At 38.7% G+C, this 26,258-nt stretch overlaps 1 protein-coding gene across 2 annotated transcripts in view; it reads left to right on the top strand.

Moving 5' to 3' along the window:
- Positions 1-26,258, top strand: part of rab3ab (RAB3A, member RAS oncogene family, b) — a 27,777-nt gene extending 1,519 nt beyond the window's left edge. For both annotated transcript variants that reach the window (XM_044200479.1, XM_044200478.1), the window contains 4 exons: positions 14,699-14,923; positions 20,146-20,264; positions 21,796-21,920; positions 22,330-26,258. In XM_044200479.1, coding sequence (XP_044056414.1) covers positions 14,699-14,923; positions 20,146-20,264; positions 21,796-21,920; positions 22,330-22,520 — 660 coding nt within the window. In that variant the 3' untranslated portion in view covers positions 22,521-26,258. The remainder of the gene's footprint in view (positions 1-14,698; positions 14,924-20,145; positions 20,265-21,795; positions 21,921-22,329) is intronic.

The raw sequence follows: 26,258 nt of genomic DNA, 5'->3' as shown, positions 1-26,258 counted from the left end.
TGCAGGAAAAGGCGTTTCACACCGTCCGATGGTTTTTATATCTGGAAAATAGGTCTAAATCTGACTGAGGCAGGAACAATAGAATAAAATTCAAACACTGAACATCCATTCATACAGCAAACTACACAGAGTACTCATTATTTTTCACAGGCCTACGTACAATTATTAGTAATGTTATAATCATATGTTAATGGTTATTATCATGAAATAACAAAGTTACCACTGAGTACTAGAGTCACTATTAGTCCGAATATTTAGTATTGTAATTTAATACATTAAACGTTGGCCGATATGGAGGACTGTGGTAGGGTAAAACATTTAGTCCTAAACCAGTCGGTTAGTGCCTTCATGTGAACTGGCTGGATGTGTTTGTGTTTCCCATTCTGTAACAGCACTTCCCAGAAAACAGAAAAAATCTGAATATGTAAGAAAAAAACGGAGAAAATGGATATAAATTGACTCTCATAGTCAAAAAAATGTGTAAAAAATATTCACTATATTGGGAGTTAAAAGGAGGAAAATATAAAATATATAAATCCTCCCAGTTTCTTGAATGTAGACTATATGAATGGATATTGGCAGAATGCACAGAGACATTTTTTTTGTCCTGAATTTGTGGATTTTGAAACAAATTTTCATCTACCTTCACCTACTGTTTTCAAAGCTTTACAGTATTAAACAGTACTGAAAACTGTATAATGTAATTGTTGATTCAGCATGTCAGGAGTTTGGTTGTTCAAACTGATCAATATAATGGTACAATACAACAATACAGAGAGCTGTGTGGATTATAAGATTTAAAGTCTTCTTCTGCTGGCAGTAAAGTTACTGGCGGTCAGGCCTGAAGGCGAGCGTGACGCATTTGCTGTTTCTCCTGGGAAAACACACATCCATGTTGCCTGTGACAAACGCTGCCACAGCACCAGCCAGGGTCAGATTCATACGTTGGGTCGATATCTTTTATTACATTTCAGATATTAGTCACTCTGTCATGATTATCTCGTCCGACCACAGTTGCAGAAAAACACACTGAAAGTTCAGATTTGTTTCTAAATTATGACATTTCATACCTTAAAGAACTGCAGTGGAGACTTTTATTGTCCCATGATGGTTTAAAGCTGCTTCAGAGGCTTTTACAAACTCATAAGAAAAACAAGAAATCTCTGAAAGGGAAACGTGGAATTCTTGTAGGTTTTAGAGCATAAAAAGGCTCAAATATAAGCTATCAGGACTTTTACTGTATTAATAATTGGAACTGGCCCTGAAAAGCTAGATCAAAGCTGTCACGTTATGGGAAATACAGAATATTCATAAGTGTCATTACCATTAGAAAGAAACAAAACAAATGCATAGACAAAGTGCAGAAAGAAAAAGATTTACATTTTTAAACAATGAAAAATAGAAAGAATAGACATCTAGATATGTAATAACGGAATAAATGTGTCAAATAAAAGGCAAATATATTTAAATATAAACCGGTTTACAAACAGACACTGGGCTGTTTTTTGATCGAAAACGTCCTGGATTCACCTTCAGACTCGAGCACCAACAAACATCTCCCACATCCTGGCTGCTCTCCCTTCTCTGCTTTCTGTTTGCTGTGGAGAGAGAAAAAAAAATAAAAGAAGAGATGCTATTTTTAGCTCCCCCATCTCTCATCTGCATCCCTACGCTTCCTAGAAAAGGAGGCACGTGATTGGAGGAAAAGGGGAAGGAAAAATGCCGTCTCAGGCAACCTGGGAGCAGGACAGCAGCTGCGTTCGTGAGGAGACGTCTTCTCTGTTTTAGTGTATTGTTAGTGATTGTGTCACACGTGAGGCTGTCTGCTAATGTAGTGATACATGATAAGTCAGGTGAACTGTACATCAGATATCAGCTGTGAAACCTTGACAGGACGTTAGATTTATTTTAACAATTTTTTTGTAAATGAGTTTAACCAGTTTTAGTGTCCCACTTTTCCACCCTGATGAGGAAACAAGTCTGTAACACTGAATATTTTTTATCATTTTGGCATCAAAAACACTGACTGCTTGACATTTATTTAGCGTAGAAAGAAAACATCACAGCAGACAGTGAGGAAAGATGCAAACACCAGCAGTTTGCTACAGGGGTCAGAGGTCAAATGGCTGCTTCACTTTTAAACAATATCCCCCTAAAATTAAATTGATTTGAGCATCTTTACCAGTGTAGACTGGAATGGGCTCAAGTGGTTTTAAGATGGAAACAACATCCTCATGTATTTGGTCAGAATCGTGCTTGATTTAATCTAGAGTAAGATAAATATTTGATTCCTCAAAGTCCTGCTAGTTTAGTTTTGATTTAGCTTCCTGGTCCTGGTCCTGGTTGTGATTCTGGGTGTGAAAACACAATTTTCACGTTTTAGATCTGTGAAAACCTTTTCTACCCTTTCAGTCTGTTCACAGATTGGAGTTTTTCTTCCTAACAATTAATTTACACAAGAGTTTGCAGCCTATTTGCAGTGGTGGAAGAAGTATTTTAATCATTTACTTCTGTAAAAATAGCAAAACCACACTATAAAAATACTCAGGTACTGTAAAAGTACCTTTATGCTGTCAGTGTTATATCATCATATTATTAGATTATTATTTTGATGTATTAATACGTAAGTGGTACTTTAATGTTCTCGTCTTTGAAGGTAGAGCTAATTTGAAATACTTCATATACCGTTTGGTGGTTTGATCCGTAATAATGCATCATATTTTATAAACTGATCATGTTTTGTGTGCAAAAACTTAATCTGAAAAGTAACTTGTGTAGTAGAAGTATAAAGTAGCATAACGTGGAAATTGTCAAATAAAGTACATTGTACTTAAGTACAGTACTTGAGTACTTCATTATCTTCCACCACTGCCTATTTGTTCTAATAAGGAGGGGACGAGATGCATTTGGTTACTGGTGCAAAGATCTCGCCTCATTTGATTTGTACAAAGATCAGTCTGGTTGACCTTTGATCTGTGAAATAGCAACACTCGCTAATGTCCACCCGATTTGAGAGAGAGAGGGTGAGATTGACCCCTCGATTAGGAAGTATTGATGCCTTTTCATGGTGCCTTTTTGTATAACTGTGTTTAAAGTGTACAAGCAGTAGAACAAGAGGGATGCTTACTGACTGGCAGTGCGAGGATAGACAGTAGATGGAGGGTGAAGACAAGTGTTGCTAATGCTGATGTCAGCTAGTTTGTCCATCTCATGTGTGTCATATGTGCTTGATGCTGAAGTTCATGCTTGTAGACTTTCTCCTAGCATCTCCATAACGTGCGAGAATTTTTGCCTTGTCAGTTTCAGTCAGGCCGCTTTTTGATATGCTGCGTTCAAGTGCTCCTGTAGTGTCAGTTGTATGAGTTTGATTGGTGGAAAGTACCCGGAACTGTGCTTTTGGTTGTAAATGCCGCAGAAATAGATGCTGTAAAGAAGTCTTTGATTCTGTTGCTTTTGATCTTTTGGCACATGAAATAGATTGGGTGCCCCTGCTAGCAAGACATTTAGTTTAGCCAGTTAGGCTAGCTGACCCTCTAATTTCAAGCAGCCAGTGGTGGAAGAAGTACTATACCGTAGCTATAAGTAGCTATACCACTGTGTAGAAATACTCTGTTAGAAAGATTCAAAATCTTACTCATTTAAGATTACAGAAGTATTGGCATCAACATATACTTAAAGTACCAAAAGTAAAAGCAGTAGGCTATTTGAGGGAGGATGAGGGGGGATGCCATCCCCCTTGTTAACCTGCCATCCCCCCTCTCCATCCACTAGTAGCAGAGAGAGCGGGGCAGAGGGGTTGTTTAGTTGAATATGTTAGTCTAGTCTGCCTGACTCACTGATCCTTTATCTGACTGAGGTTTCTATGGCCCCGACCATGGCTCTGAAATATCAGTAGCCTAACTGTGCTGTGGTAGCTTGTGAATTTCAATAATTTTATCTTATATTATCCTATACTAATCAATCATAATTTATTTGTTGATAATATTTTGTGTATTAATATGAATCTGGAAAGTAACTAAAGTTATCAAATAAATGTAGTGGAGTAAATAGTATGGAAAAACTCAAGTATAAGTACCTCAAAATCGTATTTAAGTGCAGTACTTGAATAAATGTACTTGGTTACTTTCCACCACTCCAAGCAGCTTATAACTTTCCCAGATTTCATTCTTTGGCATTCAGTTTTTCCATTTAGCTCATTTTAATTTAAACCAATGAGATTATCCCCTCCTCAGAAAAATGTGTTTAAGTGAAACTCCAAAATGCTTTTTGCTCTCTGAGTGTTTACGTTGCCTCGTGGAGCTGAAGACGCCTCTGTCAGTCGTCTCAGCGGGTTTCTCAGTAACTGTCTTTAAGCAGGAAGGGTGTTTGGGTGATCTGGGATCAGCTGAGGATTAGCTGACAGTCTGCAGAAAGCCACCCAATGCTGATTAAATGAGCCTGACTAGCTCGCCGCAGTAGCACTTAGCTGTGGATCAATCCAGCTCCTGTAAGACGTCAGTCTCCTTTAGGTGACAGGTTTAGAGGAGATCTTGATGATGTCATTGTCCAGCACAGAAACTCACACCTCTTAGTCATGATTGGAATAGGATTAAAAAGGAGAGGGTGGCTTGAAAATCCAGGCAGAGAAGTGAAGGTGTAACTGCTGACAATGTGCTCTTGAGCAAAGATGAAAACCTCCAGCTGCTTTAGTGGAGATGGATGGATGAGTAGCTGCATGTAGCTGGTAAAGAGCATTGTTAGCTATCAGAACTCCCTTGGTTTTTCTCCGTAGTTTCAGGGCTTTCTATCAGGGCTTTAAAATATTTTAAAGAATGCAATCTTTAAAGCTTTATATTATATTAAAACCTCATTATTTTTTCTTCTGTGGTATCAAATGTTTCTTAGTGATTCAACCTGAGCTCATACGTGTACATAAAAATCCGATGTAGTGACTTTGGGCAACGCATTTCATCATGTAAAGCTAAAGGTAACAGTAGGAACATGGTCAGAGATGTGGATTTATCAGCTCTCTCTGCCTACAAAGTATAAATATTCAAGGCCTAGTTAAAAACAAAAAAACAACACATCCCTCCTCCTCCATCTCCCCTTCCTCCTCCATAATAGAGGAGCTGAGTTGTCCTCAGCAGCTAGTGTCACTGTCCATTTTGCAGTCTTTGTCATGTCCCTCCTGACATTCAGTCCCGTCTCAGCGTCCTGTTTCTGGTCGTTAAAAAAAACCACGGGACAGGATTTTAATCTCAAAAACAATTTAAAGGGGACCTTTAATGTGGCTGAAATAGTGTCACTGTGAAACGTGTAGAGATTTTTAAATTTCTTCTTGCAGCTTTGAACCATCAGAATCACCTTGACACATGGGAAATATATATTACAGGAAATCTAAAAACAAAAATAATAACTCACCACACTACCATTGTTATTTTTGTCCCAGAACATGAACCCTTTATTTAGACTCACAAATCTGAGAGACAAATGGTATAGTTTAGAATCACGATGTTGGTTAAAATGAGATTTTAGAGATATATTTAGAGATATTTCTTAAATGTTAAATTGATAATAACGATGATGGTTATGACGGTGAGACTTTATTGATCCCTGTGGGGAAGCAGGGTCATGAGTCAGCACATTCAGCAGCAAAAAGGGCAAATGGACAATAAGCACAAAAATTCAATATGAAATAAGAAATAATTTAGGGAAAATAATGAAGAAAACTAAGAAAGTCATATAGAAAAAAACAATATGTAAATGTCAGTTGTGGTGTGGCAGCTTAAACAGCTTAAACTTGGAAATATGGAAATGGAATACAGATTAATACATGTGGATTAAATTGTTACCGCAGTTACTTTCACTTGCGACAAACAAATATTCTTTTTATGTAACAGGTTGATGCGATTAGTCGATTCATCGATAAGTCGATTGATAGAAAACTAATCGGCAACTATTTTGATGATCGATTTATTGTTTGTTTGTTTTTTAAAGCCAAACTGCCAAAAATTCTCTGGCTTCAGCTTCTCCGATGAAAGGATTTGCTGAGAATTTTTATATCATTGTATACTGAATATCTTTGGGTTTTGGACTGTTGGTCGGACAAAACAAGACATCTGAAGGCATCGTCTTGAGATGTAGGAAATGGTGATGTGCATTTTTCACTATTTGCTGACATTTTACAAGCAAAAGAAAGAAACTGTTAGTTGCAGCGCTAGAAACAGTGTTCTTGAGCAAAACACTGAAACCTAAATTTCTCCCAGTGTGTGTGTGTGTGTGTGTGTGCGTGCGCGTGTGGGGAAAAAAAGTCGCTTTGAACAAAAGCAAAAAAGTTAATGTAATGTATAGTGAATGTGTATATTGAATTTTACATCTTATAATTTCTTTAAATCATAAGTTATAGCAAACCCATGTGTTATGGAAGCTCTCACAGTTCGGCACACCTGACTTGTAGCTTTGTTCAAAGGCAGTTTACTATCAAAGCCAAACGAAAGCAGCAGCAACGTCCTGCAGGCTGAAATACATTTGCATAATGGGAATTTGTTAATTACTTTGAGATTAAGTACAGAGGCCTCCGTCTGTAAGCTTCTGTATCAAATTAGTGTTTAGTGAAGCTTAAGCCAACTCTCTTCTCAACGGCTAATCTCGGGGACGCAGCGGAAAGGCTGCAGTAATCTCACCACACCGTCACATACAGCAGACACTCAACAGCCTCCTCTGAAAGCCAACAAAAGTCTGTGATAGTGTTTGACAAGATCCAGACTTCCAACAGTGGCTGCTGACTTTTTAACCTCCTCTAATCGCTGCTATTAATAACTGTCACATGCTTACGTTACGTTTTTAGGCATCGAACCAGCACTTTGGCTCAGAACAAGCTCAATAAATCCACATTTTAGATATTTTTAACATTTTAAGAAAACATTAGGAAAGAGGCAGAGGGTCAGATCAATCACCTTGACAGATGCAGCAGATATTACTGAAGTAGTGAATAATTTTCAGAGAGAAATATGTTTTGTTGAGAAATGTGAGAAAAGAAAAGAGAAATAATGGTTTAAAGGGTAGAGGTGGAGAGCTTTTGGACCACAGCTAGTAGGAGAGGAAGGCACAGGAATGCAGGGAAAGGGTTAGGTAATAAAAGATCTGTACTCACACTGACATACATTATGAAGACACAAAGAGAATCTAAAAGTTTAGAAGAAGAGAACAATCTAAACTGACCGCAGGAACTTGGCTTGAATGTCTATTAAAACTTGGTCTTATTGCCTAATGTGCTATCACTGTAACACAGCTGACTCAGCTCAGAGAAACTAATCGATTAAAAAGCACAAGCCGAAATATCTTCTGAGCTGAGTAGACAATTTGGTGCAACAGTAACACGAGTAGATACATTTTTAATAAGGCTGGCCAAAGAGGAAATCGAACACCAAACCCTGACTGTGATCAAGTGTGATCTTTGCTTTAGTCAAAGTCAGAGAAGACGGCCTTTGTCACATTTTGGATTTGTGTTGTTTTGGTTCACAGTGACAGAATAGTTCAATGATGACATACAGAGGGATGACAAATTAAAGACATTTTAGGTCTTTTAGTCTTTTAAATTGTGTTATTCATGGTATGTTGTGTTGTCTTTGTGAAATGTTTCTCTGTATTTAAAATCTTCCGTCTTGACATCATTATTATATAGCATTTTGATCAAGTGTCAGACCAGATGTGTCAATAGGTGTGTTTCTATAAACATGATTTAAGGCGCATTTTCAATATGCGCGTAATATAATCTGAGTGGAAATGCCAGGGAAAAAAGTCAAAATTTAGCAAAAACGTTTTTACGCTTGGCTAAGGAAGAAAAGTTTATGTATTTATAAAAAACTAAATGCGACAAAGTGAAATGGAAACAGACTTAGTGAATAAATCATGACATACATGAAGCATGTGAGTTTAACGTCACTGAAGCTTCTGCTCCACTTAAAAGACGAAAAATGGCGGCAGACTAAAACATCAGATCTGTGTGGAGTGAAGACTGTAACCTTCCTCAAATGAACACATGAAACAAACATAAAAGCCATATTTCCATCACATCTTCCACATAGTTTTTGTTCATTTGAGGTTTGACTGGTGCTCTTTTAATTACGTAATCTCATTATATATAATTATATATATATATATATAATCTTATATAATGGTTCAATGGCACCTGACTGGAGAATTAGCGCCACAAACCGTTTATCTCACTGTGCTGCACTCCTAATATTTGCATAACGGTAGTGGATGGAAACGCGATTAATTTGTATTTTGTTTTGCTGATTTTCCGAAAATTCTGTGAAAATTTGCACTATATTTGAATGAAAACTTAGCTAATAATATCCCATTACCTCTTTTACTCGTCAATCTAAACGCATCGTATATTAGCATGCTAGCATTAGTTTCATTCAGTTAGCTACACAGCAGTTACACCTGGCAGTTACTGGTGGTAAATATTTAGTAACAATTAATCTATACATAAGAACTATTTTGTGTGGTGCAACCTGTTTTAATTTAGTGATGCGTAATTAGTAAATACTTATAGTATATAGTTATAGCTAGGCTAAGTTTGAGTTTTGGACTGCTAATTCAGCCAGCGCCCTCTCAACCCAATTGAACACCTGTGGGAGACTTTGGAGGGCCGTGTTAGACAGCAGTCTCCTCCACCATCATCAAAATGATGGAATATCTTTTGGAAGAATGGCGTTCATCCCTCCAGGAGAGTTCAGACTTGAATTTGTGCCAAGTTGTTCTGGCAGCTTGTTTTCTTCCTTTGGATATGTCACCCATCTGTATTTCTGTCAACTAAACTGGAGTTTTTCCAATTAAATGTAATCATTTAATTTAATCTTTGTTAAATATAAAGCTAATCTCTTAAGTGAATGACAATTTATTTCCACATTCTGGGTCTAATATTTACAGATTTTAGGGCTACAAATTGTACCCCTCTTTAACAAGCTAACGATGGCATGTAAACAAAAGTCACATTTTTTATTTGTTTACCTGGATCTCTTTTAGCTCAAGGCTAGTCTTCCAAGAGTTCATATTAAAATCACAGTAAAAACATGTGTACACATCGTGATGATGTTGTGACGATTATAAATAATGGCACACATGACTGACATGTAGGTATTTTCAGACAGAGCTTTGACTGAAATCTCACAAATTTGACTCCAGTTCCCCTTCTCGATTTTTCCTTTCTGTTCAGACCAGGTAAACATACAAATAAATAGCTGAATATGAGCATTAGACTGTATGTCTCAAAATATGTCTGCTTCCCTTTTCCTGCTTAGAGAATTCAAATTAACTTACACTAAATAATTATGTGACATTAGTTTGTAGGTGTGTTGTCCTTTTGAATACTGTTTGATCAATGAATTGTGGGATGACAGTATCTCCTATCCCGCAGGATGTTTCCTGTGTTTGTTAAAGGTGATATGAAAGGCAGCACTAATCCGCCTCTCCTTAACATTTTACAGAATTCAGCCTGATGTTTGATTATTATGACTGTTAGTTCAGTTTGGGTCTTTGCTTGTCAACAATAACTGTATGTCTCCTTCAACCCATGTGTTTGTACTCATTTCCTGTAATTGGTGTGGATTACGCAGTGAGTCACACTGCAGTTCACTTCACTGCAGAGCACTGAGACTCACATCTCTCATCTGAAAAACACAATTAGATGCCAAACAAGTTCAGCACCATGAGCTCATGGCTAATTTGAAGTTGTTTACATCTACCACAGATGAACAGTGTAGGAACTGTGGCTTGTTTTAAATAGAGATAGAGAGTAGTTCGACAAAATAACAAATATAAATGAAAACTTCGCGTTAAATATTTGGTTTAAAACTCTTTGCTGTCAATGAAAATACAAATGCAGTGTGCTGAAATAGAGTCAAAACAATGAAAACATACAAACATCACTGTCCTAATACTTTCTGATTGCACAGTATGTTATGCTGAGACATACTGGACATCATTTCAAGCAATTTTGGACTTAATTTTATATGGCATGCATCACACCAGAGGGTTGGGTTTATTCAAATGACACTGAGGTACAAATATGCATGTGATTTCAGAATAAAAAAGTTTCTCTGCTTGCATTCACACTCCTCCAGTATATTTCACTGATAAATTACTAAATGTATTGATTAAATTCAAGCACAAACACACAAAAAAAATCTCAATAAATCTAATCTAACACTCAAAAAATGAGTTAAGTTTTTTTTATCATTCTTTCAGATGAGGTCTCTTATTTTCCACATTACATCTTTTGTATTCTGGGTTAAAACTCTCAATATTTATTGTAAATCATTTTAAAGTTCTCGGGAGCACCCGGCTACAGATTTGTGAGGAATTATTGACGTCACAGGTGGAGCAGAGCTTGTCATCAACCAAATAGAAACCAGCAACCATGCTGCTGCGTTTTCAGAAGTTCTCTAATTAGGAACCAGAAAAATATCCGCAAATATTACCGCAAATTCGATCAGAAATGATCAAAACAATTTTGTGATTTCTGGTTTCCTTATTCATTTTCACTTCAGCTTCCTGTTTGCACCCCACTTACAGTTATGTTGGCTGTAGCAGGTTTGGTGATAGCTTTAACTCACATCTCTAACTGCCTGCTCAGCCTCTTTGCATAAAAGACCATGTGTTGAGGAAGGGTCGGTGCTTCTTCATTATTTAGCAAGCCTTTCTGTGTCCCTTCATGTAAACCAATAGGCCAGAGCTCAGAGGAGGGTGCAGTTGTTTTGTTTGTGCTGTATTCCCTGAGAGTTCTCGTGTTCCACTGCAGCCGAGTCGAGATATCAGTCTAAATATAGAGCAAGGTGCAGGGACTCTGAGGCCTGTGGGCTCAAGTCATTGTGTTCTCCAGAGTCGACAAGGTTTCCTGGATCCTTTTAGCCCTTGTAGCCCTGAAATCTTGTAGCCCCGTGGTAGCTAGCGTGGTTACATACCAGCAAATGTTACAAGTTTCGGTCATGTAGCTGATGGTTTTTCTGCTAAAGCCGGAATTACTTCTTTAGAACTGCTTGTCAGATGGTCGAATAGCCTCGGAAACCTCCTCCCCCCACATCTTTCCAACGTCAAATTAGTCGGGATAACTATAACTTTCTGAATCAGACGATCCGACATTCACACCCATTTCACGCCGTGATTGGCCAGCTGTCTTTAAACTTCTCTCTCAAGCTCCCTTTTTTTACTCTTCACACAACTAATTCTCTAATTTTTTATTTGAACAACCGAGTTCAAGTCTATGAATGTCTTCCAGGAAAGACCGTTATTTAAACAGTATCGCGTCCCTCCCTCTCCATGACAGGCTTTTCACCCTGCCTTCCACTTTTGATTTCCGATTTGGCCAGACAAGACATTGTACCAACTTGTTCGGTTCGAGCATAACCCGACCCTTATACTTTTACTCAGAAACGTTTAATGGGTAAGTCGCAAAGGTGTGCAGAGAAGCCAACACACACTCTATTTTCAATTGTTCATGGAAACATTTTACTCACCACAATTATTGTAGAGAGTTAGGAACTTTAGCAAGAACAAAGTCAATGTGGCCAAGCAGCACGATGCTAACAGCTTTTCCAAAAAACTTTAATGAAAGAAATCTCAAACACTTGTCTTTTAGTCCAATCAATAGTAAACACAGAAAGTAGACCCCTGGAAATTCATACAGCTGTTGTAGGAAACTGTATTGAATAGCAGATACACGTCTTGGCTACACTAGATTTCCAGCTGACGTAACTACTTGCCATAGTAGATCGTGAGTGTGTAGGCCTCTAAATCTAAAGTTACCACTGTCATATACTTACTTCTTAGTGGTGCCATTGTTGGTGTCGGGCTACATCTTTCCTTGGCTGTAACTTCAGCTGTAAGCATGAGACTCCTGCCCTGAAGGAGCTGTCAACAACACTAGCCAGAGCTGTACAGTGGTATGTGGTCCACACGAACACTAGCAGCTCTACCTGTGTCTCAGTGCTTCGGGTTTCACATCTCTCTGGACTTGACTTACTCGTCTGCTTCAGTCCGATGGTAGCAACACCATTTTGATTGTCATTGATCACCTAGCTTGCAAAGAAACAGCTAAAATCATGTTTTGGGGTAATATTCATTGGCAGAACATAGCTGGCTAAAATAACCCTCTTAATGATGGTAATTGATGGTATCGACACAGAGCTATTGATGTTAAAATGTCCAGCTGGTGACTATCAAACTCCAAACAAACTTCAACTGGAACTGCAGCTGATTGTGACTGATTGAGCCATTTGCCTTGAACATTTTGCCAAATTGAGAAAACTCTGATGGGTTTTCTGTTTTCCCCTGTAATTGCAATACGCTGCTTTGATTAATTACCAAGAAGCAAATGTGCAAATGTTAAAGCCTGACTAGTTAATCACTATCATCTGTTTTGCTGAGTCTTAACAGATGCTGACAGAATCTCATCTTTTGTCTAAACACTCAATAAATCTATGACATTTTCTACATGCTGCTGCTATTTGTTTTCTAAGGGTTTCTTGGGTTTAATTTATTAAAGTGTGTTTTTTTGCCTATGACTTTAAAGGAAATGGTCTTTAATTCTGAGAGGGCAGGCTGACTTTGCAACCAGGAAACCCTAGCGTTCTGTCCACGTCTACATCAGGAGGTGCAGATGTACCTGGATGAAGGCTTGTGGCACTCGGCTCCATATGTCTGCCAGGTTCCAGCAGTACCTCATTTCATCCCCTGACCTTCCTCTCAGGTTCAAGTCCTGCAAGCTGGCACCCCAGTTTGTGGGACCATTCCCCATCATCAAGCAATCCATACTGCATCTGTATCTAATCAGCAAGAGTCCTCTATCATCTCAAAATCAGATTATTTTCTCAGTTAATTGATTAATCATTTTGTTTATAAAATGTTGTGACAAAACGTCCATTATAATTTCCCCTAGCCCAAGGAGATGTATTCAAATAGCTTGTTTTATTCGACCAAATACATTCAGTTTACTATCATTTATGACACAGAAAAGAAGCAAATTTTAAAGCACATTTAAAAAGCTGAAACTATCAAGTCTTCAGCATTTTTGCTTGACAAATGATTAATATAACTGATCAATTATCAAACTAACTGACTAATCAAGACTAATGAATTGAATCATTGCAGCTCTACTTTTTATGCATTTTCTTATAACCCACATCATAGATATAGTTTCCCCTTAAGTTTTATCAGATCAGCTAACTTGTCTTAGTATCCTTGCCTTTCTAGTTACAGATAACTTGTACATGACTGACTACCAGTGGCTGATATCTTTCCTTGTGTCTCTTGTGATTGAGTTAAATCAATATCTAGGCTATATCTATATATCTACAGTATATTTATATCCTTTTTAGGGATTGGATTGGATGATCTCAATTGCTCTGGTGCTCATGAATTATGCTAATAAGATGGTTGTGTCTGTCCATACTGTACAGAGGATTTTTCCTTCAAATTGCCCTACAGTACCTCAGATGTATAGCACATATTTCAGCGTGGAATCTTACGGTGCCATCAAATCTCTTACCCTGAAACTTTTATAACCTCGCTTGAAAGAGAGTTTTAGGAGTGTGGATCAAACAGAAAATTCAAATTTGTACTTTCAGGAAAGGTCACTGTCATCTATTTTTAAAGAACCGCCACCAGAGCTGTTGCTGGAGGTGTGCGAGATCCTCTGCGAACTTGGCATGGGAGGCCCTGATCAGCATGCTACATGCATACACACGAACAGTACAACAGTACACAGTACAACACACATAGCCAGTTATAATTAAAGTTAAATGCATTTCATTTGTGTTTAATATAAGTGCTTTACATGGAGATAAAACATTACAATAATCATGTATAAGGATGCCAGTGTGTGTGTGTGTGTGTGTTGACAAGGTGTGCACTGTATGGCACTACAACAGCATTACGCACAGCTAAAACAGTGGTATGCTCACCTTAAACAGGATTAAACACATCCAATAGCATTATGCACAACCTTAACTGCACTACATTCAACCCGCAAAATTATGCACACATTAGGAGTCACATTTCATCAATTTCAGGTAAAGCCAAAGAAAATAACAACTCAGAGAGTCATGTTGGCACATTTTAATATGGCAGCACTATGGGAAATCCTTGCATGTTGTGTAATTTCAATAAATGAGATGGACACTACAAGATAAATGGAATGAATTACATGATAGTCACTTTTCTTGTTTTCTTGGCTGCAAACTCAGCAGTAACATCTGTGTAATTCATCTTGGATGCAACATCCTTTTCAGTGGATAGAATAACGAGCCCACACAGTCTGCCCCGAGACACTGATGTACACAAATAGTTAATTTCTTTCAACTCCCACATTTGTGTAAATCAGGTGCGGAGAGCAGTGACAGCTTGATCAGCTATGATGTTAAAATAATCCGTTATTTGGGCTGTGGATTTGGGGAACACTCATCTGGGACCTGGGACCTTAACCCAGGAAGGAATAATCACACTCATTTTTCTTTTCACGTGACCTTCATCATCATTGGACAGACAGAAAAGACGCTTTGAAGTATGTTGGGTTAAAAAAAAGACTGCATTTCGAGGCCCATAAGGGACGAGAGGCCCTGTGCAATTGATAAACTTGCAACAGCTATGACCGCCACATGTAGAGGTCACAGCGGCCATTTGATTAAAGTTTTGTTTTCGTCTCTGTCCACAGATGGCCTCAGCAACAGCAACCTACGGGCAGAAGGAGTCTTCGGACCAAAACTTTGACTATATGTTCAAGATCCTCATCATTGGCAACAGCAGTGTGGGCAAAACCTCCTTCTTGTTCCGCTACGCCGACGACTCCTTCACGCCCGCCTTTGTCAGTACGGTGGGCATCGACTTCAAGGTGAAGACCATCTACAGAAATGACAAGAGGATCAAATTACAGATCTGGGTAAGACATCTAAAGATGTGTTGAGTTTCCTGGAAGGAAGCAAATTGTACATGTATGTATCCAGTGAATTTGAAGTTGAACAAGTGAATAAATGTGTGAGTTCATTTGACACCACCAACACCTTTCTATTTAACTGTCCGAAACCGACAATGCGACATTCACACAGCAAATGGCCAGGTGTGTGGAGGTGTGAAAGTAAGCAAGGTTTGAGCCTCTCTCTCAAGCCCTCTTTTTTTCATCCTTTACACAACCATTTCTGTCACTTGTGAACAACCAAGTGCAACACTACGCATACCTTCCAGGAAGGATTGTCCTAAAGTGTGCACCATTATTCCCATATAGTGTTTAAACAATTTTTGCATCTTGTCCCTCTCAGTGACAGTAAGCTTTTCACCCCGCCTTCAAGCGCAGTTGGACAAAATATTTTACAAATTAGTTTGTTTCGAGCGTAACTGCAGCAGCTCTATAGCTGAAGGCAGTTTCAAAAAGCAGGATTAGAAGGTTAGACACTTGTGAGAAAGATTATGCTAGATCCTCATGATACTCACTTGAACGTCTGAAACAAAACCTGAATGTTAGTCATGTTTTTTAATGATATCTAAAAATACAGCAAATGACATTTCATAAGATATTTCATAACATGTTCAGCCGAGATATCAGCTGCTCTGTGAAACACTGCCCTGTGGTGCAGCTTTATTATGCGAACAGTCCTTAGATCGCAGTAAACACACACAAATTTGCATGCAGTGCCATCTTCTCTGGAGCCTGATCATCCAGCTGACCCTTGGATGAGTAAAATACAATACAATACAATACAAGTAACAGCAAGAAACCAAAACACAGCTAGTAACATTGATGTGCCTTCAGGAACAAACTGGGTGGTGTGTTTTCTGACGTTTTGTTGCATCAGACATGTGTTGGCTCCTGAGGGCTCAACGGTAAACACGATCAGAGTAGAGCAGAGTAAAGACAAGCATGCTGTGAGAACAGGCTCCCCGAGCGGCAGGATCACGCTGTAGATCATAACATCATTTCCACCTTTACTACTCGTTCTGCAGCAGACAGAGCTATGATGGTGAGCAGAGCAGTGTGTATGTGTGTGTGTAGGGCTGTCTCTGTTGTCAGCCTTTGCCAGGTCTTGCCTCTAGTAAGGAAGACACGATTGGCCAATCAGAGCACAAGAAACGGATGAGTGGGTGCTGCTCTCCCTCCCGCATTACTACACATCTCCCCGAGTAGATATGCCCCCACCCACACACATACACATGCACACACGCACACAAAATCCCCATCCCCCATATCTCAGCAATTCTCTCAACTTAGACTCCAGTAGAGTGAAAATGGTTTTGAGTCATGAGCTGAAAAGGTCAACATAAAATATGTATTAATTATTTCACAGTGTGCACTTAATCCCATTTATATAGATTTATACTTGTATTGTGTGTCATACATATTATCTCACTTTAAAAAGTGGCGCTTGTGGGCTTTTGTATTAACTCAGTGTGTACTATGTTTGCACACTGTAGCTAATACAGAAGATTGGACACCCTTTATTTTTTCATTGAACTGGGGTGGAGACTTTATGGCTACATTCATACTGTCAGTGTTCATGACTATAGTCAAATGTTGGGCTACAACTAACAATTATTTTTTATCATTGATTCATCTGTTGATTATTCTTTGAGTGATTAATCATTTAGTCCATAAAATGTGAGAAAGTAGTAAAAAAAAAAAGCCCAATGCTCTCTCTTGTCTTGTTTTGTCCAACCAGCAGTCTAAAACCCAAAGATATGCAAATTATTATTATAGAAAACAGAGAAAATCAGCACATTCTCACATTAAAGAAGCTGGATAGAGCAAATGTTTGGCAGTTTTGCTTGATAAATGACTTACGTGATTAATTGATTATCAAACTTGTTGACGAAATGACTAAGTGTTTGAGCACCAGTCAAATATGACAGAATCATTCCCTGATTTAATCTTGTGACGTCCGTTGATAACACAGAACAAATATGGTGATTAAGTTCTTCAGCTCTGTCTTTTGCACTGTAATTATATTTACAACAGTAGTATAATATACAGTACCATAACCACAAATTTTGTCATATCTTTTAATGACCTCAGTACATACTAGTTTTTTTTCAGCCAAAACCTCTGATTTCTGTTTTGCTTTCTTTTGAATTCTCTCCTCCCTCCACGTAGTGACCGCTTTACCATGTTCCAAGTTCCTACATCACTTGGTCTGCAATGTATCTTAGTTTTGACTCGTTTCATTGAATTAAGTCCAAAATTCTTGTGAAAAGACAATGTACTCCAGGTCCAGGAGGCAGGGAAATTATCCAAAGTTACATCTCAGCCAGGTCCATTACCAACTTCATGTTCTATTCCTATTTATACATAATGACACATTAGACACTAACAGACTATCACATGTTACCCTCTAGAAACATGCAGTTCCTAAACATCTTTAGTCATTTGCGCTAAAAGTGCCTTACAGCACCATCACCTGTTGTAAACAACCCTAATCCATTAAGAGGATGTATTGCACTTTGCCAGAAGTTACAGAGAATGTAATTGTAAGTCCAGTTAGGGTCCAGTAGGACCTCAGCAGCCTCCCAGTCCGCTGATGTCCACACTGCAACAGAGTGGGGATGAGTTTAAATGGTTTGATGGCCACCTGCAGGAATGATCTCCTGTGCTGCTCGGTGGAACACCTTGGGGGTATGAGTCTTTGGCTGCAAAAATCGTACAAATATAAGCTTAAGTGGCTCCTACAGCCCACATTTTTTAAATAGTTTGTTTCCCCTTCAGATCCTTTGATTATTTCATATTCAAGTATCCATGCCAAATTTATGTCCAGGCTCTCACCTTAGTTAGAGTGGAGGCTGGAAAATGAACATTTTTATTTCATCTAAAGTTTTCACAGCTTTAAATGTTTTCAGGGCTCACGGTGAACGCAGAGATGAGTACTCCAATGTGTTCATTATGCACCACTCAGTGCTACCTACACTGACATTTTAGGTATGGAGCTGATGCTCTCATCCTGAGCGGCCTGCAGCACGCTGAGTGGATGAGCAGGACATAAACTGCAGTTACAGAACATTATAACCAACAACATGGAGCTACAGCTCTCTGAAAATAGATGGCATACAATATTCTTGTGACCTGAGAATGATCATGTGTGATTGAGTGAAAAAGAAAAGCTGAGAAGTGTGTCTGTGTACAGTATGTTGTTTTTGCGTGTACACATCTATGGACTCTCTTTGTCAGAGACTGCACATTGCAGTTCATGTTATGTGTGTGTGTTGCTTAGATGCTTCAAAGTAAATGTAATTCCCTAGAACGTTTAATAACAGGTAGACACTGGGTATGTATTTGCTGTATATGTGGTGTGATGTGTCAATAATAATAATAGTAAAGACAGCAACACTTTAAGTCCCACTATTTAGCATTCATAAGCAGTATATAAACATTTGATAACAGTATGTAAATACTCATGAATGTCATGGTACGCCAAAAAGCCACTTACTTACAGTAGAGGCAGTGATTGTAGTAAGTGCTTACTGCCACCAGACTCTGCAGTTGATGTCAGTCTCAGTCATTTGCTCTTCTGATCTCCACACTGACAGCGAGTGATGCTGTTGGACCAGAAGCTGCTCGACTCTTTAATTCCCTGAGCATTCATTAGGGTTTAATACTGAAATTCAACCTGACCTCGGTTTGCGGCCAAGGAGAGAGCGGGGGACGAAGAGGCAGGATCACTTTTTGGCAAAGCTCGCAGCGAGTTGAAGTGTCACCTGCTGGCAGATTAAAAAAAACCATGAGAGGCCTTTTAATACGCTGGCTTTACTGGAGCACATGGGAACAATGTGTCTGAAAGTCTGACCCTTGCAGACCCCTTACACAGCGTGTGTTTGTCTATGTCCCATATTTAGGCTCAAGTATTCTGAAATCCCAGCAGAAACCCCAAAGTATTTTTGGGGGACATATGCAGGTCTTAACATTTGAATAATTTCCAAAATAATGTCCTGAATCTTTTGCACAGTGTGTGCACACACAGATCTAAAAACAGGTTATTACTGCAATCTGCAAACTATCTGCTCTGATAAAACCACTTTGACATCATGCCTTTTTAAATGTTGGTTTTTGTTTGTTTGTGCACTTAAAGTTTCATCAGGATAGTAAATCTTTAATGCAGGATAGAAGATTGGTGTACACGACTCTAGCTACTAAGGAGCAGTATACTCTAAACCAATCAAGGATTGTGTCTTTAAATACAATACCAGGTAGTATTAAAAATGATTCTTGAGTTTTTGCACCCTGCAGATGCTACTTTGCTACTTGTCAAAGTTACTGGTAAAATTCATAAAGCTTTTTCAAAGGAAAAATGCTCATTCCACACTCACAGCTTAGAGGAATTCATAATTTTATTCAAGATACTTTAGATTTTAAATTGTTGGCTTAAATAAATTTGCTGATGCACCAAAGCTTTTGAGTGTAGAGCAAAATGTATTTTCTCATAGTTCTTCCTCTGCAGTGGTCAGCAGCTCTCCAACAGCAGTGTGTTTTTTTTCATAGCATAGATAAACTTACCAATTACACTGAAATAACATTTAGCTGCTAGCTGTTTTCAACTTTACTGTCTTAAAGAAAGTGCTGTGGCTATTAAAAGTGCTAACAAACGCACATGGAAACCTTTCATTAAAATATTAAACATAAATAGCTGAGTGAAACACAATCTGGCTCTTGGTTATTTGCCAGTGGGGTTTAAGCATCTCTAATCAGTTTGCTGGGCTAAAACCACCTGCTGTTTACTAGTTATACATCTTTTAGTTATCATAACCTGAATCAGAATCACCTGTGGTTGCTAAGTGTATACGCTGTGGGAAGAATATGATTTTTGTAATTTTTTTGTTTTTCCTTGGTGCCTATCTTGACTTTTGGTTGGTTTGTCTTTAAATTTAGAGACAAAAACAGAGGTTTTGATTGATTGAATAAGTTATAATATTTAGTTAGTGTTGCAGAGTGTTTGCAGTTCAGTGTGGGAAAACACTAAGGGCTTGTGCGAAATGTCTGACATGTGAGAAACAAGGAAAAAGGACCCATTAGACTGCCTGAAGAGCTAAAAGTTTATCCTCAACCTAATCTGTCAGAAGTCTCTGTGAGTAAAGAGTTAGTAAAAATGTCCCGCTAACTGCTGCTGTTTTTTTTTTTTTATTCAGGACACAGCAGGTCAGGAGCGTTACCGCACCATCACCACGGCCTACTACCGAGGAGCCATGGGCTTCATCCTCATGTATGACATCACCAACGAGGAGTCCTTCAACGCCGTCCAGGACTGGTACGTGATTGGCTTGAGGGTGTGTCACATGACTAGAGTGTAAACTCACGCAGCAGAGTTTTGCCTGTGAGAGGGAGTGTTGTGGATGATGGATCAAGTGGTATCTGGATAATCAGCACCAGTCTGGAAACAGATACTGTAGATTGATGAACAGAGCAGACGATGCGGTTCAGGTTTCTGTATGTATTATTTTAAAGGTCCACAGCATTCGCTTCCTCCGTGTCTGTAGAAGAACCGGATGCTGCAGGGATTATTATCTTTTATCCTTTTTGTCTCCTGCCGGGACTTTGGCTCAGAGTCTTTTCTCTGCTGTAAAGTTACTCTGATTGTCCTTTTAAAGAAGGTTTTTGAAGTTTATCCTGATTTATTTATCCTGATGCTATTTTTACCTACACTACTACAGTATGTCAAAGTCTAGGGTTTTTTCCATCCTTTTTTTTTTCATCATAATGGACCCAGCTCTTGCTTTCCATCTACAGTCCACTTACACTCTAAGAGGACAAAACCACAAATCTTGTTCACTATTGAAAGTGAAACTGTAAAGACACTAATGGAGTATATGGGTCATGGAAAAAAACTCTTAATAAGAGTATTAGAACAAAAAAGTATTAGCATCAAACTTTACTTAAAATACCACAATATGTAAAAGTACTGATCATGCAGTATGGCCTACTTCAAAATAATGTATATTATATTATTGTATTATCATTATTGATGCATTAATGTACACATCACTTTAATGTTGCAGCTGGTAAAGGCGGAGCTAATTAAAATTACTTTATATACTGTAGCTTGTGATTTATCCCCCTGGGGATAAGTTTTATCTTATGTTAACCTAAAATACATTTATTTGTTGATTATATTTTGTATTATTAATCGGAATCTGCAAAGTAACTAAAGTTATCAAATAAATGTAGTTGAGTAAAAAGTACAATATTTGCCTCTGAATTGTAGTGGAGTATAAAGTAGCAGAAAATGGAAATACTCAAAATTGTACTTAAGTACAGTACTTTAGTAAATGTACTTAGTTACTTTCCACCACTGCAAATGAGATCTGCGGTTATGGCTGAGCAGGACTCCTGGCCAATGAACACGCAGGAGGAGAGGATGAGGGAGTGACAAATGGGATTCATTGTGAATACTGTGAATAAATACTTGTGTTTTGGATTTTTTGAGACTATACCTGAGAATCAGATTGTCACTCTTGTTATAACACATTTCATATTCAGTCTGACACTCCCAGCTCTCAACACTGTGCAAAAACAGTGACAGTGAGGTAAAATGTGCTTGCTGTCGAATTCTGATTTTTATATGTGAAAAATAAAAGTCCAAAATCAGATTTTGTAACTTGATTCAATTACTGTGATCCAAAACTTGTTTTTCTAATCAGTGTGTACAGAAAAAAGCTCGCTGTACATACTGATTAGAAAACAAGTGAGAGGAATGATTCAGACATCAGGATCAGATTCAGCTGCAGTGTGATCACAGTCTTTGAGTTTCCTCTCTGACTGCTGGGTGTGTTGGTTCCCAGGTCGACTCAGATTAAGACGTACTCGTGGGACAACGCCCAGGTGCTGCTGGTAGGAAACAAGTGCGACATGGATGACGAGCGAGTGGTGAGCGGAGATAGAGGCCGGCAGCTGTCTGAACACCTCGGTGAGCGCATGGTGTACACACACACACACACACACACACACACACACACACACACACACACACACACACACACACACACACACACACACACACCGGACACACACTTCATATCTATGACTCATTGTTAGGTACACTGACCTGAAGTGAGTCAATGAACAGGCCAAAGTTTAGTGTTGCTAGATGTTGTGTTGGATCACCAAAGTCATTGACTGAGATGAACCTTTTTGAAACCATGAATATCTGTCTGGCAATCCATCTAATAGTTATCAAGATATTTCACAGCTGCTACCATGGTTTAAATTGCATTTCACCAGGTGTATTCGGTACCACATCTTCACCACTAAACTATGCAGTTGCACACATGACCACGTCCTCATTAAACCTCTTCCACACCCTATTTCCTCCCCAGGTTTTGAGTTCTTCGAGGCCAGCGCCAAGGACAACATCAATGTGAAGCAGACCTTTGAGCGGCTGGTCGACATCATCTGTGAAAAGATGTCTGAGAGCCTGGACGCCGGAGATCCCGCCGTCACAGGGGCCAAACAGGGGCCCCAGCTGACAGAGCAGCCCGCTCCTCCTCACCAGGACTGTGCATGTTAAAGCTGACTACTCCCCCAAACCCCTTTCCTCCCTCTTCCTCTTTGTCCTCCTTCAGCTGGACCCTGAGGGCCTTGGGTCCATACTCCATCACACTTCTCACTCACTTTCCTGCTTCTTTCTGTAACCTATTAAGGATCATTGGCTGAGGGACACAAGAACCAGGTTGCAAAGTGTCTTAAATGCTCTGAGATGCTCGTGGACTGGTGCTTGGGGTGTGTTTGCTTCTGGTTTCTCCTCATAAAGGAGCTAAAAGGTGTCAGGTTTTTTTTGATCAGTGTGGGTGTTGGTCTGATGCCCACGCAAGTTCAATCAAACGTGTCAGAGTGTTTCAGACTCTTTGCAGCCCATGTTTTTGAAGGTTCCCGACCCATCTTCTGTTGTCTCCCTGTTTCTCAGTGTGGTTTTACAAGAAGGATTTGACGGCGTCCGCCCTCAGAGTGCCATTTAAATCCTTCCGATGTTTAAAGTACTTTGTTTAATGTCAGTCAAATGTCTTGAAAAGATGTTAGCCTCAGATGCGGTGACAAAGAAGGCCACAGTGGAGTTGATGTGCGATGGGTGATCCAGCTGGAATCTGCTCCATACTGATGTGTTACATTTCTTATATGATTCTGGATACACACAGAATCAAACACACATGGATCTGTGTTTAATTTCATGTTGTCTCACCTGGTATCTAAACATGGATATTGCAGGAATTAGCAAGTGTTTCATTATTCATCTGATCCTTTTTCATTTGGCCTTTTTTTATGTTTTTACATTTCTTTTTTTGTATTCTGGTGACCCATTTATTCTTTTCATACATTAAAAACTGTGTGGGGAAAATTAGAACAAGATAGCGCTAGAGAAAAAATAGTAAAAAATGAAGAGACACATTTTATTTAATTATATTTATTTCAAATGTACATATAAATGTTGTGCAATATATATACTATCTACAGGTATGCATTTCTGGAAATTCATTTTAAAAGGAATGAAGTTATATGAGGATAATATCAAATATAAGAGGTCTATGTTGTTGGGTTTGTTTGGATGATGTGTGGCAGCTCCTCCGTGAGTCGTTTCATTTCCCCGTCGGTTTGGTCTTCTGCTGCTTTCCAGAGATGTTGCAACGTCAGAAATTCCTTCTAAGAAAATGCAGTGGAATAAGTGAGTCTGAATAACAAGTTGGAAAATTATCAATATGTTTATCATCCTCCAAACCCACCAGTGTGATTTCCAGCACTGCTGCTAATGAAGTGAAACATTTTTAAATGGCTCTAATATCAGAGGAAGACGCTTGCTGGAGAAACATGCTGCATCATAAGTGTTATTTTAAGCCAGACAGTGACTGCAGTGAAGCACTCCTGAACATCAGGAGTTTTTCAAAATAAACAATCGATTTGAGTCTTCTGAAAGCGCAAAGTCATCTAGGTTTAGCAATGATGTTGTAATTAGGCTGGCGAATGTTTTGATGCTTCTTGTCAAGATGTTATTGTTCCTGCTGTCACTAACAGACAATGTAAAAATGTAAGGATATCTGAAAAGCATTTTGTGCAACACAGTTGTGCAGTTGTGCTTGCTAACAATGCTACATATTGATATTACAGTATCTTACATCGGGCAGAGAAAATCTAGCAGGTGTCTGTTTTTTTTCCTGAGCTGGACCAATGCAAAGCATTTGGTTTTCATCTCCCTGGTAGCTGTTCGGATAGTCACAGCTACTTTATCAGTTTTTTCTGTAACAATAATCATTGAAACAATTAATCATTCTCTAAAACGTGATGGAATGGGTTTGGAGGATGCAAACAGTGTTGTCTTGTTAGATCATTTTTATGGTATTTTGCCTTTATCTGATAGGGAGTGAAAGGAAACATCAGGAGAGAAGAGAATGGCATGTGACATACAGTAGATGCCCAGTTGAACCAGGTACATTACTGTTACATGGCACAAATCTTGGCCACTAGGACACACAGGTTTGGCTTTAACATCCCTGAAACTACTGGCAGTCTCTTACTGAGTAATCAAAGCTTGATTGACAAGTACAGGAACTTATCTTGCTGGCGTTGAGCCTTGAAGACTTTTGATCACAAAGACAACAGCTGCTTGGAAGTTTTTGATCTAGTTTGCACTGAAAGAGACTGTATCCAGGCTCAGACCTGTGATGTGTTTGCAGTTCACATATTCAGCCACTCATGAGTTTAAATGCATTATTTTAATGGTACTGGAAAGACTGGATTGCAGTATGTAATTTATATGCTGATCTCTTTTTATCTCTGAACCTGGGAGAGTTTGTTAGGTCAAGCTACATGCCAACACTATGCGATTTAATGTTTCCTTGCTTAGTGACAAACAGCCAATATTAAGACTTCTTCACAATCAGTATTACAGACTCTGTTTGTGTGTAATGTTATCTCCAATGCTCAGTCTTCAGGTGAAGTGGTGACAGCACTGTTTTAAAGTCAAACAAGCATCAAACAGCTGGAGGCTGAAATGTTCACAGGCCGGGTAGCTGCTGAGTTTCTAACACCAATTTCGAGTCAATGCAGGAATTAAATATTCTGATCTGAGGTTTTCTTGGTTCCAACACTGTGTAACCACACCACATTTCTGATAAGTATGCTAAATAAGTATGCTTTTTAAGTCCACATAGTATCACTCACTTTGGTTGGGATAATGCAAGCCCAAACAGTGTTTGTACACTTGTTTTGACACAGTTTACACAGTTAAAACTGGTTTGCCGGGTATTCCTTCTTTTCACTTCACCAAAGATTGCTGGAGAAGCAGCTCACTGTTTTTGCTGTAGGATGCCAGAATAAACAGTGTGACCAGTTTTAAAAGTTGTAAAAATTGTAATAAAACAAGTGCTGCTTGGTGGACCAAAGTGAACTCTGGTCACTGAAAAATAATTTTATGTCATTGTTAATCGAGGCTTGCTGTTGTTTCCAGTAAAAACAGAGATAAAGAGGATGAGGATTGAGAGGGCAAAGCACTATAAAATCATTATGGTGGTCAAAATCATGGACTTAATAAAGTCAGTGTCTTTGACTATATAATTAAAGCGAATCTAATTTATTTTGAGAGTAACTGCTGCATTAGTTAACTGTCAAGTGTAGCAGATGAGCCACTGACTATTACAGTTTGAGGAAATGAGGCCCGAGTCAAAGTGTCCCACCAAAGTAGTGACGTTCTTATCAGGAAGGGAGTGACGATCACGACAAACCTGGGAGACAATTTATTTTGCTCCTGCGTTAATTTACTTCTTACTGGTTGTGACTGTTTCTTTTCCGGTAAAATCCAAACTTTGAAACTGTTCTCCTTTCTAATATGTCTTCCTCTCTATATAAACCAGATCTGTAAATACAGTACCTTGGAGTCATATGTGTGGATTGTGTTGTATCGACTCAGGCTTGCAACAAAAAAAAAAACAAGGAAAAAAAAGATAGTAAAAACCTGAAAACCCCAAAAGAGCCATGTTGGACTGTCTCCATTCATTTCTAGTCCTGCTTGTGAATGAATGTCACTCTGTTACAAAGCAATGCACACTACAGTATCTACACAAAAAAGAAATGCCATCAAGCTTGGTAGAGGTTGCCGACTTTAGATCTTCTACTAGCACGCAGAAACACGTACTTTATTTGGTCTTGTATCACTGCCTTTTCAAATCCTCCTCAGTTTGGGCCATTAAGATGAGAGAATATGCTGTGGATGTTTTTATCTGTACTTTGTGGTAAAACAATAAAAAGTTACTAACAATCA

Source organism: Siniperca chuatsi, linkage group LG6 (assembly GCF_020085105.1).
Source record: "Siniperca chuatsi isolate FFG_IHB_CAS linkage group LG6, ASM2008510v1, whole genome shotgun sequence".
In the NCBI taxonomy this organism is placed as follows: domain Eukaryota; kingdom Metazoa; phylum Chordata; class Actinopteri; order Centrarchiformes; family Sinipercidae; genus Siniperca; species Siniperca chuatsi.
This window is presented reverse-complemented; position numbering and strand designations above follow the sequence as displayed.